The sequence below is a fragment of the Taudactylus pleione genome, unplaced genomic scaffold (assembly GCF_031769625.1).
Source record: "Taudactylus pleione unplaced genomic scaffold, aTauple2 ptg000397bl, whole genome shotgun sequence".
NCBI lineage: Eukaryota > Metazoa > Chordata > Amphibia > Anura > Myobatrachidae > Taudactylus > Taudactylus pleione.
This window is the reverse complement of record NW_028284799.1, coordinates 5,731,273-5,748,378: the sequence shown is the minus strand read 5'-3', so window position 1 is coordinate 5,748,378 and position 17,106 is coordinate 5,731,273. Positions and strand designations below refer to the sequence as shown.

At 43.9% G+C, this 17,106-nt stretch overlaps 1 protein-coding gene across 7 annotated transcripts in view; it reads right to left on the bottom strand.

Moving 5' to 3' along the window:
* Positions 1-4,710: 4,710 nt before the first annotated feature.
* Positions 4,711-17,106, bottom strand: part of ULK2 (unc-51 like autophagy activating kinase 2) — a 140,649-nt gene continuing 128,253 nt past the window's right edge. For all 7 annotated transcript variants that reach the window (XM_088446362.1, XM_088446366.1, XM_088446363.1 and 4 more), the window contains 5 exons: positions 16,735-16,913; positions 10,583-10,701; positions 10,314-10,471; positions 9,628-9,763; positions 4,711-7,252 (listed from right to left, as the gene is read on the bottom strand). In XM_088446362.1, the coding sequence (XP_088302488.1) occupies positions 7,191-7,252; positions 9,628-9,763; positions 10,314-10,471; positions 10,583-10,701; positions 16,735-16,913 (654 nt within the window). In that variant the 3' untranslated portion in view covers positions 4,711-7,190. The remainder of the gene's footprint in view (positions 7,253-9,627; positions 9,764-10,313; positions 10,472-10,582; positions 10,702-16,734; positions 16,914-17,106) is intronic.

Below are 17,106 nucleotides of genomic sequence, written 5' to 3'. Positions count from 1 at the left end.
GATAATTAGAAGCCAACCGCTTCTGAGGAAGGAATCTCTTACTGGGCGCCTGCCAAGCTACCGCCATATGATCAGTCAACTGATCCGACAGGGGAAACACCGCAGAAGCCACCTTAGTTTTTTTGAAACTAGGAATACTTCGACTTAGGAGCCGGTGCCTCATCCTCTATAAGAAGAATGGCTCGCACCGCCCTAACCAGTGCTCGCACATTAATGGACGACTTGGTATCCATTTCCTGGACCGAGGCGTCAGAGTCAGTGTCATCAGGGACCTCCCCATCATCTGAGGAACCCTCTGAGTCCGATACCTGAGCCATGAGTGGGCGTTTTGAAACCCTAGAAGGCATGTCAGTATGCAACATTGACTGAAAAGCCGAGGATGCGGCCGCCAAATTTTGCACGGAGTTGGAGAGCACAACCACCCAGGGTGGAGGAGTCGCCATAGGGGCCTGAAAAGGTACCACAGGCTGCTGCGGCACAGGGGAAGCCTGTATATACATAGGCAACCCCGTATATGGACCCACAGACTGAGACCCAGGAGGACTCAGCAATAACTGCGGGACACCTGGGGAATGGGGGATGGTCGGCTGGGGTAACGCCCTAGTAGGGAGAGCAGTCGGGACCGTCAGACGGTCCGCAATAGACACCAGCACTTGAGAAAACATCGCCCACGGTGGTTCCTGCATCAGAGAAGGTCTGGATGGGCCAGGAGCCACCTGGCACCGACTACACAGGCCATCCTGTGACAAATCCTCCCTATCCACTCCTGCAGAACAGCGTCCGCAGGAGGCCAACACCGAAGCCACTGAGCGCTCAACCTCCTCGTCTGACATGACAGAATATATTATATAGACAAAAAAATATATATATCTGGCAACATGGCAGAAGTAAACGCACTCACCGGTGTGTTGAACAACAGCCCACAATATGGCATTGTGTAGCACACAACTGTATGTGACGAACCTCACAAATACGTGATTTATATAGGTGAGGTCTGTAGAAACACCCCTCCCTCACACACCTGTAGGGCTTGTAGGAGAAGTAAAGGGACAGGTATAAGCTGACAGTAAGCGGAAAATAAGCACAGACAGGCAGCACTAGCAAAAGTCGCATACCATGCAGAGAAGATATACTCACTGCACCATTGCACCACAATCAACCTGCCAAGATTCAGTGACTGGGAGGGCTATAGTGCTGTGTACGCTGTCCTTAAATCGGGGGAGAGGTACACAGGGGGACCGGACCGCATGCTCCCTGAGATCTGCGTTGCCACAGAGAAAATGGCCACCAGAGACCTCAGAGGAGGAGTGGCCGAAGAGTCTGCAGCTCAGCGACACCAGACTGCGTGCTGAAAGGCTTCCTCCCCTGGCTAGCCTATTAACCTCAGGGCTTGCCGGCTTCCCGCTTGCCAATATATCCCTGGTGGTCTAGTGGTCCCACAGGGTATTCCTCCTCAGAGGGGGAGTCCGCCGCCACCGCTAGCAGCCCCCGGTCTGTCCCCTAGGACCGGGGGCAAAGGACTCGCAGCTTACCTTATACCCAGCGACTCCGGCAGCAGTCCAGGGAGGTACCCAGAGTTCGGCTAGTACGGACTCTTCTCCCCCCGCCGCGATCCCCAGTGCTGTACTGGTGTCGCGGCGCCAGCGGGGAAGGAGAGCGGCAGCGTGAGCGTCTGCATAGACAGCCCGTCGCTGCCACACTAGAGAGCCTCTGTTTAAAAAAATCTAACAGGCTCTTTTTTTTAATTATTTTTTTAAAAAAGAAAAAGCTTTTAGCAGCCCCCCTGCGCAGGTGACCCGTCTCCGGCCGGGCACCAACTCAAACTGAGGTGCTGTGGCTCGGGGGCGGGGTATAGAGGAGTACAGACCCAAGTGCATCCTGGGAGCAGCTAAAGCTTTAACTGCGTGGTGCCCATGGATCCAGATCCAGCTATACCCCAAGGTCAACCCTGTGGATCCCCTATGGACCCTGAAGTAGAAATATTCCCTAAAGGGAGACATCTATATACCATTGACCTGCTTTATGTACCAGTGAATGAGGGATAAGAATATCAAAGATACCTTTTGATAAACGCATCTCACCTAGATTAGGTGAGTTGGGAAAGGATCCTTGGTTTCCTATTGTGGACTAATTCAGAGGTTCCCAAACACGGTCCTCAAGGCTCCCCAACAGTTCTGGTTTTAGAGATGTCCATGGCTGAGCACCTAATTAAGTCACCTGTGCTCAACCATGTATATCTCTAAAACCTGAACTGTTGGGGAGCCTTGAGGACCGCATTTGGGAACCTCTGGACTAATTTGTATTCTGTGTTTTTCTTCTCTTCTGAGAGTGGTGTACTGCTAAACATCTGACACTAGAGAAGACCAATATACTCCATTCAAGGGATGGCGCCTTTTGGACCGCTCATTTTTTGATTTCTATATTTCAAGAGGTGGCGCTTCTGAGCGTGGACTGGGCTGTAGTCCTGGATCGCAGGTTGCTTGATTGTATTTACAAAGTTAAAACAGATCCAAAAAACAGGGTCAGTGTACAGCTCTACTTATAAGTGATCCAGGTGCCGGCATCTTTCTGTCAATATTCAGAAAAACTGCACAGGCGCAGTAGAGAGCAAAGACTCTGGCACGGTGCCAGAGTATTTACTGTCTGCTGTGTCGGCGCCATCTTTCCGAATAGACGGCAGATAAGAACCACTTGGCCCATCTAGTCTGCCCATTATAGATATGCTACTGCCTTTCTAGCTGTAATACCAGTTGCCTAGGAAACTTCGCTAGCATTCTTCTCTTTCTGGGTTGTGTCTCTCAGCCATTTGGTTCTGGCAGGTGTCAGTAGCTTGCTTGGTGGTTCACCCATGCCAGTGCACGTTTCTGGTTTGGTATCATGACCTGTGTTGTTGACCTTGCTCATTTTTTTCATTTCTCTATTACAGAGGTTGTCAAACTCGGTCCTCAGGACCCCACACGGGTCACGTTTTCCAGGTCACCCAGCAGGTGCACAGGTGTACTCATTACTCACGGACACATTTTAAAGTTCCACAGGTGGAGCTAATTATTTCACTTACGATTCTGTGAGGAGACCTAGCAAACATGCACTGTTTGGGGTCCTGAGGACTGAGTTTGAGAACCTGTGCTCTATTACCATGACTTTCCTCCTGAACAAGATTTGTTTGCTATCATATGAGAATGTTTAATGTTATCGTGTCTGTATCCAGCCCTGGACATTGGCATGTACAGTATAATTCCTTGTTGACTTGTACCCAATTTGGATTCTGAAGCATTACTGCCAGTAAGTGATCTTAGTGTATACACGGTTTATCCATCTGCAGTTAACCCTGATCACTGCATATCTGCATGCCATTGTAATATTTATGTTCTATTACACTTGATCATTTCAATTGTTATCATTATGATCTGTCTGCTTATATTTGAATTGTTCATCAATTAACCTCAAATGACCATGTAATATGTTCCATAAACTACAAAAATACCTAATAGCCTCTACTACTTGCAGTAAGTCCTGGGGGCATCGGTGTACCGGTTTTCAGATTTAAATATGTGTTTTAAAGTAAAAAATGACCAGTTTGTTATAAAAACAGACAGATTTAGCCGTTTTATAATAGTATTTTTTCCATTGCATATAGTTGCATAGTCACTACATTTAGCACTACAGTGCTCATCATTTCACACTACGATAGCTATTACTGATTGAAGCCGCTGAAATTAGGTGCACAGGTACACAGTTCATCTTTCATCATATTATGCAAGTACAGAGGGGGAACATAATAGCCTCCGATTTTGACAAACTAGCGTGTTTCTGGTAACTTACAAGTTGTCGTATAATGGAATGCAACTAGGTGGTAAGTCACCAAAAATCAGCCACAAACTTCACGGGTAGAAGTTGCCATCCCGGTTAGATATACAGATGCAATATAGCTGCAAACTTGCTGGAATGTGCCAGAAAAAAGTGCCTCTGGCTGGCAAGACTGATCAGGATGCCTGCAATGTATGCGGTCTGTCCACATTACAAGGGCCCCAAAACATAATAAAATTATAACCCATGAAAATATTTATTAAAGGGAGCAATAATATTAAAGTAAATATTTTCATTTATGTAGACAAATATATTTTTTATGTTAACGGAGGCCATATTGATTACTGATTTTGGGCATTCTGAAACTATATACGAATTTCCAGGTTCTGAATGGCCAACATAATCTTTTTTCTTTTCCAGCTCTTTGATTTGGGCCCTAAATAGTATAATAGAAAATCATGCTTCCCAGTGTTCATGACTTTGTTAAAGACCAACAGATCTGGAAGGGATTGTCCATAAGTGAAAGTGCCCCCAGTGATAGGGAAAACAAAAAGTGCTGCTGTTCCTCCTGTGTGAGAGATATATTATATCCAATGTTGTCAGGAATTTTACCTCCATCATTGTCTGTATCACCAAGCGGAATTAATCCAACATGAAATCACTCCTTTGACACCATCAGTCGAATCATTGATACTTGTTAAAAAAAAAAATATATAAAAATATGTTATACAGAACATAGAGCCCTTGATTCGGATACGGTGTACCTTTCAGAAGATAGATACTTAAAACATGGCAATGTATCTGTATACGTAGTTTAGATACTATAAATTTATTGTTAGCCAGAAAAATAATCTATATAACTTTTCACTGTTATACTTAGAACATACAAAGAAATGGAAAGGCTGTTTTTTCCTTTCATTTATTCATAATATACATTTATACAAGCCGTAGTAAAAAGGCTATTTTTGCAACAGTTCTGTGAGTTTTGTACCCAGATTTAAGAACGCATGCAGTTTACAAACGAGAGGTAGAAACACGGTAATAAAGACCTAGAAATGCACACTTATGCATTTGTATATTTCACAAGCAGGTACATAAATAAAAATACATCCAAATTATCTGACAGAATCTTGGATACAAAAATGCCTGTCAAGTGAAGTAAAAGCACAGGGTACATTAAAGACTATTGATGTATTGCAGCTGTGGTGAATGTATTAGTTTACAGCCAATAAAAGCAATGAAAAGTATTGTCAGCTGAATATTGTAAAAAACACAAAACCTTCAAGTATTAAAGTTTAGGGCAAAATTAATCTGAAATATCGTGAGTGTGAGATTTCATCATCTGACTAGAATTGCAAAAAAAGAAATTCAGGTCTTTTCTATTTCATTTAACAGCAAGTATTCCTTTTATTTATGATCGAATAAGGGCCTTGACTGCATGGGCAATATAATAATGAACTATCTTAATTGATGACAGTCATTAAAAATTATTATTTTGGTTATTTAAAACTAGCATAAAATTCTAGAATACTAAAAATCTTTCTGAATGAAGTAAAATTGAATAGTGTATAATCTATTCCCAGATGCTGAGTGTCATTGTGTTTCCACTAGAGCAGAAGTCCTAAAAATGTGTCATTGTATTGGTGTTTTATGTGAATGTGCACGTATTTGTCAAATTTAGCAAGCCTATGCAATGCCTTCATTTTCTTCCAATAACTTATTTTTATTCTGTATCAGTATAGACCTAGTATAAACAGTTTTATGAATCAATCACAAGTTGAGATAAGCAGTTGGTATTTAATTACCATCCCTGGCTGCTTTTCTATAAAACATAAATAACCAGTGTGACTCTTTTTTTCTTTTAAACAATTACAATATGTGCCTATATGTGTACCTAAACACACACGTAACAATAGTGGCTCAAAAGTTATTTAGAAGAAAATGCACCATGAACCTATAAAGGACTTTAACAATAATTGGTACAATTAAGTTAATGCTACAGTATAAAAATGTGGTTCAAGAATAAATCCACCGATGAATAACTTTGGATTTATCCTTTTACGTGTTACCTTTTTTTTTGCGATGACAGGTTAATAATAGAAACATATAAAGGCTTCTCCAAATTGGCAGCTAAAGATTCACATAAAATAAAAAAAATTGCCATTCTAGACCTGAACTAAGTGAGTGGCACCACTGATCTTAGAAGTATTGGCCTGCTAGTGACCATAAGCTCTAGTCATATAGACCTCAGGGCAGTTTGTTTATAGACTGAAGCCCAGCTTCTCTTGCTGTGCGATATACTGGTAAGACATATGAACTGCATCCTAGCACTTACAGACCACACTACAGACATTGGAATATATAATGGTCTGGTAGAAGCTACTGCTTAACATACCCAACAGAGTAGTATTCTCACGCACAACAGTCTATATCAGTCTATATTACAGGATTGTATTTCTTCTCTAACACTGTCCATGGAACAAATTTACGCCTGCTAGCATAACATCCAATAAAATAGAACAAGACTAAGTATCACATGCACAAAACAATATTAAGCAACACAATACCGACAAAATAAAACATTGGAGAAAACAAATCAACATTAGTAATCAAGTATTAGACAAATAGATACAAAAGGGTCACAACTAAAATTGTTCTGTACAGCTTGTAAAGTCTTTAGGAAGCTACATATTAAAATTCCAACTTCTTTTGATACATACAATGAAATGATCATTTATTTTTCAGTAAATCCATTGTGCCTTTTTATATTGATAAGAGCTCCATGTAAAACAGTTTTAAGAAATTAGTGCAAAATAAATTGGTTTAAAAGTAGATCATCAAGTCGCCACATCAAATGGATAGTGAAATGAACGAAGACTGTGCATTGCTGGGTTTATTTTCCCCGGTTTCTATGTAAAGTGCTTTGCTCTTGTTTCTCTTTGTAAAGATAGATGGATTTTCTGGAGTCACACGTTGTACCAGTAACCCAAGTCTGGGTAGGTAAATTGTAATTACTTGACTACTGGAATACTGAACTGCTGCTTGTGAAGATCTAACTACTGGTTTTCACACTTCCACATTTCTCCCAGAGCAACAATTGTCCATTATTTATATTAAAGTATTAAAAATACTTTTCCTTCCACTTCGCATGTAGGTTGAAAGGCATAGTTCGCAAGGAGTGCTTTTAAAACAAGGCAGCCTTTTTTGTTTGCGTGAAAACGCAGTCCCCTGACTTGTGTTCTTTTCTCCTGGGAAAGCCTCCTTATAGGATTTAGTTTTTCTCTCCACGAATACAATGGACAGCTCTTAGTAACAGGTATATTTACAAAGAACTAAGCTACGTGGTCCCTGGTTCTGCTTGTGTGGTCCAGTGTATACTGGCACTATTCATAGACAGCCACAGCTCTATAGAGCGCAGACAGTCTGCTTTCAACGCTGGCTTTATCTGTAAAAGAAACACATATATAATGTCAGTAGTAATCATGCGTGGGAGGGTCACCTCATTCATACCATTTTAAAAAGCATAAAGAGTAAATACAGTATCAACCGGAAAGTCCAGAGAGTAAAAACAGAAGGCCGATAATGCGACTCCGAAGCAAAACAGGGGTCTCATGTAGAGTTGGACACATTTGTTTATGGCAAATAGACAGCAGTAAAATGCAGCTGAACACAGACACAATTTCATGTGTACTCGGAGCCAGACATGTCTACAGATGCGTTCAGCTCTGCAACAGCAGCATGTAAGCCAAGTTCATACCAGAGGATAATCGTAGCAAATGTGCTCGGTGGTTTGATATTGTTAGTAGTAAATAAGTCAGATTATCAAATTTGTACACAATATAATACTGTAATGAAGTATTAGTCATTGCAAGTAAAATGCAATTAAATACAAACAATAAAACTCCAAAATAAATTTGTATTTTGCTTTAAAAATAAAAAAAATTGTACTATTCTCAACCATAGGCAATGGGGAGGGGGTATTGGTGGCCCCTAATGGCATACCCTTATTCCTGCAGCCTAATGAGAAAAAATGGTTTCCCATCCAACCCCAGAGATTATCAGAAAAAAAAAGTCATATCTCCGGCACTGGAGGAGGGTATAGCAGCAATCTTGGTTATAACCTAATAAAAAGTATCTAACAGTGTTGTGACTAGACTGTCCCTTACTCTCCTAAAAGACAGTGTCCTAAGGCTGTCCTGAGAATCGTCTCAGCTTCAACCAATATAATGATCAACCTTTTACTCACACACTAAGCTATATTATAAAGTAGGAATGACCAAAAGAGTATAAATGTACATTTTCCTCTATGGCATCAGACAAACATGCAATTGGTTTATCCAGGTCAGTAATTGTATAACGTTATTTTCTCTAGTGCAGACAATTGATGAAAAACTTAATTTTTTTTTTTTTTTAAATAAAATATAAAACCAAATAAATTTAAAACAGTATCACATTATTAAATATGACATAACTAACATAGCGAAATTTTTTTTTTAAAAAAGGATAAAAATCTCACTTTTGTTCGACTGCCTGAGAAAGAGTCTGGTCGCCGTTAAACACGTTGCAACTTAAGTGAGATCTTTATCCTTTTTTAGGTATATCATTATGGCCTATTTTATCATGTGGTATGGTTTTAAATGCATTTAGTTTTACATTTACTTTAAACTAGTTAGCAGCCCGTCAAAATGATGGGACATTGTCACGTCCGCGAAAAGTCCAGTTTGAGTGCTCAAACGGGTCACTTTTGTTTGCCAGCTAGAGGGCTGCAAGTCGAAATGCCATCGCTGGTTGCTGTGTGCGCCCAAACAGAGCAACAATTGGATTGTAAGCTTGCCTATAGATTGTAAGCTTGCGAGCAGGGCCTTCCTACCTATATATCTGTCTGTTATTACCCAGTTTTGTTCTATTAATGTTTACAATTGTAAAGCGCAACGGAATATGCTGCGCTATATAAGAAACTGTTAATAAATAAACTGCCCCCTCAGGCGCCATCTAGTGGCCACTGGCGCACAGCACACCTGAATCCCCCCCATAGAGGCGAGGACAGAGCAGCGTTAAGCCATATAGATAGATTAAATTTAGTGCATGTCCCATTCTGTACCTGGTCCTTTCACGTAACCCCCAGGGAAGTACAGGTAATTAGGATCTGTGGATGTGCCTGGCAGTTTTGCACAACCATCTTTAATATATGTAATATAAATGGGCAATGGTTTAATGTGTCACATTATGGATGTTTACAGATGTTCAGTTGGCAGAAGGGATTAAAAACATTTGTGGAATTCAACAAACAATGTTCTACTGTGGATTATAACAATACTATATGCAACCTTGGAGTGGTGTATAGTCCAAAAACATACTGGTAAATTAATCTGCTTCTGAAAAAAATGTACCCTGGGGTGTGTATGTGTGCCTGTAGTGAATTAGACTACAATCTCCAATAAATCAGGGATTGATGTGATTACATATTCTCTGCAATGCACTGCATAATGTCATTCTTACCATATAAAAATAATAATATCCTTAAACTTTTGCTCAGCTATGTACCATACATATTTTCAATAATTTAATGTACTTTTACTGAATTTACAGGTAGATGACGGTCAAACAGAATGGTGTTCCAAAATCTTAGAAATACAAGTGAAAAATATATAAAACAGTGAATCATGATGGTTGGACTATTGTGTGCCTAAATGTTTAAGGAAATTGCTTTATTATAGTATTTCAGCCAATTTCTGAGATCGCAACAATTTCAAAAAAGACTGCCGCCATAAACCGTAACATATGAAAAATACGCCTAGCTTTCCCTTTCCTCATACTTACACTTATGAACATTTTCGATATCGGCAGGGCTCTGCAGGATCTTTGTTAACCCTTCTAACAGTAGTGCTGCTTTGTGGTAACGATAAGCAATATCCTCTGTCTGCTGGAACATCTCGTCTAGTGCAGCAGACTGGACCTAGCATAGGAGCAAGTCAAGAATCACGTAATTAATACTAACTTACCAAACTGAATGCTGGTTCCAAAACTATGCAAAAATCTAGCTGTCCAGTTCAAATACAGATTGCCCAGAGGGGAGCAACAACAACAACAACACAAAAAAAAAGGGAAGTGTTCAAATGTGATTTTGTAAGAGAACATCCTCTTGGCACGCTTCTTGTAAGTCATATGTAAACAGATAAAGTTGGACGATATTGACCATGGTAATAGGCATAATCTGTACAGACTGCTAGTTTAACAGTGGTGAGGCCAGTGAGGTCATACCTATCATAAGTGATACGTTAATCTTTTCCATTGGAGAATGTTACTTTGACTTATGTACACAGGCCAAAAATTTGATGGTAGCATTAGCGGTTTGTGAAATATATTTTACCTTTATACTGTGTCATTTTATAGACTCAAACGCAATCTAAGCGCTTGCTGAATATTCGTATTAGCCTTACCTATTAAAATAGCTGCATTAACAAAATGTTACAAAGCCAACTTCTAAATAACATCTGTCTGCTCACCATCTCCACAGCGCAGTTGTAGATTAATTTCTCTGCAGTGACGCTGTTTATCTCATCCACAAAACGCTGCTTGTCTGAGAAAAAGTGGTTCAGCTGCTCAGTCAGTTTCTTGCACATGCTAATGCAGAACTTATAGCGCTCGTTCATGCTTTTCACCACTGTTAAAATTAAGGAGAGTAGTCATACTGACAGAAGGGTAAATAAGAAGACCTCTCTACAGTAGCAAAACAGATATCGGAGAACTAAATGTTTATTTCAAAGAAATTTACCTTGTTTTACAGCACTTGAAGGGGTCAACTTCCCAGATTTGATTTGTGATTTGGCAAGTTGCAGGGAAGATGCCAAGAACTGGGCCGCTTTCATGTACAGCACGAGCTGCTCTACTTGTCTGGAAAAAACACAATAGCAGCCAGGTCAAGCACTTGCATCATTAGTATTTCACCAGGAGATACAGAATATATTGCAGCCACCAGACACTGGAGCACTCTGCAGGGCTGGAAAGCAGACATATAAGGGTGTAACTCACAGTACCAGCATGCTCACACAAATGAAACATAGGGGCACTTCTCTTGCAGCAAGGCTGGGGAACACTGGACCATGGAAAATGTAAGTTGGGGCTGGAGCTGGCACTTAAAATTAAACTGTAGCTTTAAAACCTAAGCTCCTCCCCCCTGCAATCCCACAATTCCAGTGTTCTTTAAGTGCCTGAGGAGTAGGGCACGTTGTTAAGGGGCTGCTACACAGCTCTTTGCTGTAGTTTAATTTTGAATTTCTTTGCAATTTAATTTTACTTTTTAGATTAGTTATCTGTGTGCTGCTTGTAGCAGCTCACAGTCTAAGTGCGACGGCGGCTGGGTACTTTTTCAGTGTGCCGGGGAGGGGTGCGCTTAGCAGTGACCCCTGCCCCCCTCCACAGCACTCCGGTCTACGTTGAGACCGCCTGGGCCCGGTGCACGCTGTCACCCGTTTAGAGGGTGCCGGCAGGCAGTGCGGTCTCGGATTGCAGCCGCCATTTTGACGGGGTTTCTTGCTGCTGCTCCCCTCATATGTGAGGGGGAGTGTGCACGCGACAGGCTGCCTGTGTCAGTCGGGCTGGACCAGAGTTTTCCCTGTTAGTGAGAAGTACTCTAGGTCACGGGAGAGTGATGGCTGGAGGGGGCGGAGCTTCTGGTGCTGCACTCCCCCCTCCTGCAGCACCAGAAGCAGTCTCCTGGTCCTGCCTACAGCAGAGGATACACAGACGCCTTCTCCTCTGCTGGGACTACTACATTACCCTGCACGGCAAACTACACCTCTCCTATACCCTGCAGCTTCTTCTTGGAGTACCTTGCTGATTGTATTAGCTGTCTATGTAACATGTATATGCCGCCTATGTGAAACAGTTTTTATTGTTTTGATGCCTCTGTAAAATGGTTTTAATTCTGCCGGCTAATGGGCGGGTTTGGTTGTATGAGGATACCTCTAGCTTTGAGACGTTTTTGTAACATGTGTACAGTGTAACCTACTGTTGCCCTTGGGGACCAGATGTGTCTGGAGCGACGCACAGGCATTACTAGGCTGCATCACCCATGGTAGAACCTGTGCAGGCTTGGGATCTTGGCTGGTCAGTGCCCACCCGCTGGTTGCACCTTAAGAGGAGACCAGAATTCACGCTTGGGTGGTTCCCTTCATGCAGGCCACTTTCCCTCTATACAATTATGTTCTCAGCCATGGCATGTCCCATTCTATCTCCGTGCCAGACAGCGTGCAGCAGTGGGGTTTGTAACAGTTTTGTTTCTTTTGACACGCAGGAAACTCAGCTACATGGGGCGCAGGTGGATGGCCTTGTAGGCATCTTCCGCCTTCCAGGTCTCAGTTAGCAGTTTCGAAATTGCCGGACTTACAGAATCTGGCCTCACCCAGAAGGGAGCTCGCTTTGGCAGCATATATACTAAAACGGCATACAGGTTCGTGAGGTGTACCATACACTGCGTGTAAGGCCTCATTGCTGATGTGCGCCACTCTCTAGGCGGTTTGGATAGGGACCAAAGCTAGGGCTGTGGGTCCGTTCACAGGTTGTTGTCAGAAAGTCATTACTTTCCATCCTTCAGTTCTCTCTGGTCTCATCGGGAAGGACTAGGAGACGCAGACTAACAAGGTGTCTGTTCCTTGCACATTTTGTTTCCAACGGCTTGTGTGTCCATATGGGACTACCTAACAGGGTGATCGTTGTCCTTTAGGGCTCCGCCAGTTAAAGCTTGACGAGTTGACTCAAGTCTTATCATAGGCTTTGGGGTCGTTAACTGACCTTTGCGAGCCTCATCAGTGTAATGGCGCCTCCAGCTGACATTTCATCAAGGGATTTCAGAGTCATCCGCCCTGGGATTCCCTTCTCGAATTGGAGGGACAGTTTTGCAAGCTGAACCTGTGTGAGGGGCGTGCTCGACGGCGCTCAGGTGGCCTTGCGAGTATCGGCTACGGTCGTGTTGGCTCGATGTGGCCTTTTTGCTCTGTGCTTCAACTACGCATTCAATGCAGAGTTGTACCGTACATTACTTTTGGTTTTGTGAGGTTGTCCTCTTTCAACCAGTCCTGGATTCTATTATTCCCCACCAGTGAGTAAAGCACTTATCTGCCAGTGGCTGTCCCCAACGGCGGGGTCCGCATTTCCAGGTTTCCGCTCTTTTTCGGGGTGGGGCATCCTTTAGAGGTCAGTCTCCCACAAACCGATTCTTCCCCGCAGGGGTTCAGAGTCTGGGGGTAGTATTTTTTTCTAGGACTACTCCACGTTGGGAGGGCCAAGGCTTAAAAAAAAAACCCTAACACCTACCAGTGTGTAGCTCTCTCTCTACACAGTTTGCTGGCAAGTAGTAGGACGGTTGCTCCAGTTCAGAGACCTTTCAGTGAGGTCTTCAGACACCAGGGTGCTAGGTATCATTTGCAAATCGTTCCAATATAGATCTCAGAGGTCCGCCTCCAAGGCGTTGTTTTGCTCGACATCACTCTTCCCCTGGGAGGCGACGACCACGATGGCTTTGGGCCATGCTGACATTCCACTCATCCCAGTCGGCATTTTTTTGCTCCAGTTCTGTAACTTGTACGGAAACTAGGGTTCTATCTCCTTTCTACTTTGAATGCCGAATGGCTCCTTCTGGCCGCTCTCTTCTCTTCATACTTTGAGCTCCAGGGGGTGGGTAGTTCAATTCGCATGAACTCCTCCTGATCAGGAATCCACAGCGCGGAACCAAACAACTCCTCGCTAGACACCTGGAACGCGTGTCTTCGGTTTCTGTTTTGGTCAGGTCATTATACTTCAGTGGGTAATGGACTGTCTCCTGTCTATACCGGGCTCTGCCATTCGGTGGAGACACAGCGCTGTGTGTTTGCAACACAATAAGGTCGGTGCTGTCGCGCATAGTGCGCACAGAACGTATCAGAATTCATCCCTCTTCGGAGGTTCTGCTTGTGAAGAATACCTTGGCTTCACAGTTATCGCCCTTACTAGGTCACGTGTTTCAAGTACTTTTGGGTCAGTGCTCTATCCCATTTTGCAAAGCCTCCCTGGTTTCCTTGTCTTCGCCTTCAGTTCTGGGGTGGCCTCCAACACCTCTCTCCAGCTGTGTTTTCTGGCGGTGGACAGCAAACGCACCCTACCAACCTTGGTCAAAGGTTCGGCCGATGCCTCGTCTGTCGACCTTGTGGAAACATTCGGTTGTGGGGCATGTTGGTCTCCACTTCGAGACCATACCATGGACCAGTTTCTACTGATGGAAGTCCCAGTGGGTAATTCTCTAAACTGGAAAGAGTTGCTAGACATTCCTCTCGACTCTGCTTCTCGTTCCGTCTAACAGCACTCGTCATTCTCCATCAGTGGATGGTTTCCGTTCTTCTCCTCCACGTCCGATCCTCGGTCCCTCCAGATGGGCTCATTGTGCCTACGGACACAAGTCTCCTAGACTGAGGTGCCGGGAAAATGTTTTTTCAGCTCCAGGGTGTTTGGACATCGTTCGGCCGATTGATGGGCTTGGGCTCCAAGCCATCTTCTGGCTCTCATGTGGGCCCTTACTGCCCTCACCGGCCGACAGGCTTGCAGTCGGACTGACAACTGCATGGCAATGGAATGCGTCAGTCATCCGAGCAGCACAAGAGTGCCGCGGCGATGGTTTAGGCAGCCAGATTCCTTTCCTGGGCGGAATCCTTTGCTCCAACTCTCAGCAGTGGTTATACTAGTAGTGGGAAACTGGACGGCGGACTTCCCCAGCAGGACCACGTTTCTCCTGGGGCAGTGGTCTCTCCATCCTATGGTCTTCCTACCGTTTGTTCAGATGTGAGGTCTTCCATGGGGTAGGGATCACTGGGCCTCTTGACACATTTTGGGGCTCCACATAGTTTATGTGAGCAGAGACTCCGCTTGCCTTCGCAATGGAGTCTACCGTGGGGGGGAGAAATCTCAGGGCCTCTTGACACGTTTTCGAGGCTCCAGAGTTCTGAATGTTATCCAGGTATCTGCTGGCTTCCGCAGTGGATGCCTTGACTGTTCCGTGGAAATTTCATCTAGCGCATCCGTTTTGCTGACCCCACTGTTTCCTCAGGTGTCCAGACGGGTGGAGGCTTCCTGAGTGAGGGTATTCCTACTGGCTCCAGACTGGCTACGCTGGTGATGGTATGTGGACGTTCGCATAAGGTCGATGGGTCCCAGGTGGCGTCTTACACTTCGACCAGACCCGCGGTAACAAGGTCCAATTTGTTTGATGCAGGGACCTTCCTGGCTTTTGTGACCAAGCATTGGAAAGCTGAATGATTTTTGTTTTTATCTCTCAGTGGTTGTTAATATGCTGCGCACCCGGACACTGTTTCCATCTCGCACTTACTTGGGGCGTAACCATTACCAGATTTCGCCTCTCATGCTTTCTTTGCCTTTTTCTCCCGGTGGGTTTTGGAGGCCAATTGACAATGTTGTTTTGCAACTATATAGGCTTAGCCCTGTCATGTTGTTTCCAGCGCCATTTGGCTTTTCTTCCAAAAATCCTTTTTACAAGGTGTGCTGTATCTTCAGCCACCGCTATGCCCGCAGGTGGAGCTGTGGAATCTTCATCTTGTCCTATCAGGCTCTCACATAGGCTCCACAGGAGTCGTTGCATTCAGTGAATCTTTAAGTTAGTCCCTTGAAAACTGGTCTTCCTTATGGCTATTGACTTCCCTCGGCATAGTTCAGTATTTAGAGTTGGCAAGCCACTTTTTCTTGTCTTCCATTGAGATTGTGCGGGTCCCCGTACAAGTTTTACGTTCCAGCTGACATTTGCTTCGGCCTCGATATTTACACCAGGATCTTGTCCTTCCGGTTCTTCGTCCTTGGGCGAATTCCCAGGTATGGGATGCTCTGGCTCTGCTAGTGGTGCTGAGCTCTGCAGTTTTCCTGGGTAGGTCTTCCTTGGTACGCCGCACTGCTCTTTGAGACACGCATGAACATTGTGGGCCAGCTACTCAGCAGATCCTTGCGAGTTGGATCCACTCGGTCATCACTCATGTCTCTTCTGGTGCGGCGTGTCATAGCCTTCCGCTAGGGTGGTGGCGATTTTATGGGCAGCGTAATGTGGGGCTTCAGCTGCACAGGTCCATCGTGCGGCTATCTGGTCCCCTGTCCGGATGTTTGCTCATTTTTTAAGTTTCTGATTTTTTGCCTCTGGCGGCACCCACTATGGGTGTACAGTTCTCCAGTCAGGCAGCCTGAGCGTTCCCTCCCCTGGGGGTACCTTTTGAATGTCCCACGGTCCAGTGCTCCCCAGCCTTGCCGCAAGAGAAAATAGGATTTTTGGTCAACTTACTGTTGAATCCTTTTCTCTTAAGCAGGCTGGGGAACACTGCAATCCCTCCATCACGCTCAGTCGTGCGAGGTGTTTGGTTCTTGACCGGTCTTTTCTTTGCTGGTTTGTTTGGTTGTTTTAAACAGTTTCATGGGGGTTCCTGCTACGCCTCTCCGGACTCTTTTAAAGAAGTACTGGAATTGTGAGATTGCAGGGGGGAGCTGAGGTTTTAAAACTACAGTTTAATGTTAGTGCCAGCTCCAGCCCCAACCTACAATCCAAATGGCCCAGTGTTCCCCAGCCTGCTTAAGAGAAAGGGATTCAACGATAAGTTGACCAAAAATCCTATTTAATAAAGTGCGGGCTTTTAGAAGCGTAGATGTTGCCCATACTAACTAATAAGATTCTACGTAACATTTATCTAGCACCTTATAGAAGATACTAGCTATAATCTGATTGATTGCTATGGGCAACATCTCAACTTCGAAAAACTCGCACTTTAGTAAATACTCCCCCTAGAATGCATGATGTAAACACATCCCGTTGAATAGGACAGGCTGCAGAGTGCCTTAAGTGAAAAAAACATGTTGCAATATTAGAGATCAGCTTCAAAATCACCATCACGCAACCAGACTTACCCCCATTCTTTGCTCAGCTGACTGATCTGATCCACCACCACACTCTCCTGAATTTGGTAGAGGGACACAGCAGAGGTGCACAGGTCAGAAGTCCCACCCCGTGTTGCGGTCAGCTCCATCACGCACTCCGTGAAAGTAAGCATCAGATTGAGGTGTCTCAGAGTTTCAGTGTGTTCCCTCTGTATAAATAATCACATTTAAGTAACAGGTATAGTCACAGTGCTCTCTTATGTGTTACTATTTTATTCCTTCACTTTGTGGCTGCTTGACTATACAATTAACAGTATACATACATCTGAACCAAATATTGATACACTTTACAAGATAAAACGTGAAAAAGCACATTTTCACAAAGTATTAAAGGAAAATAAC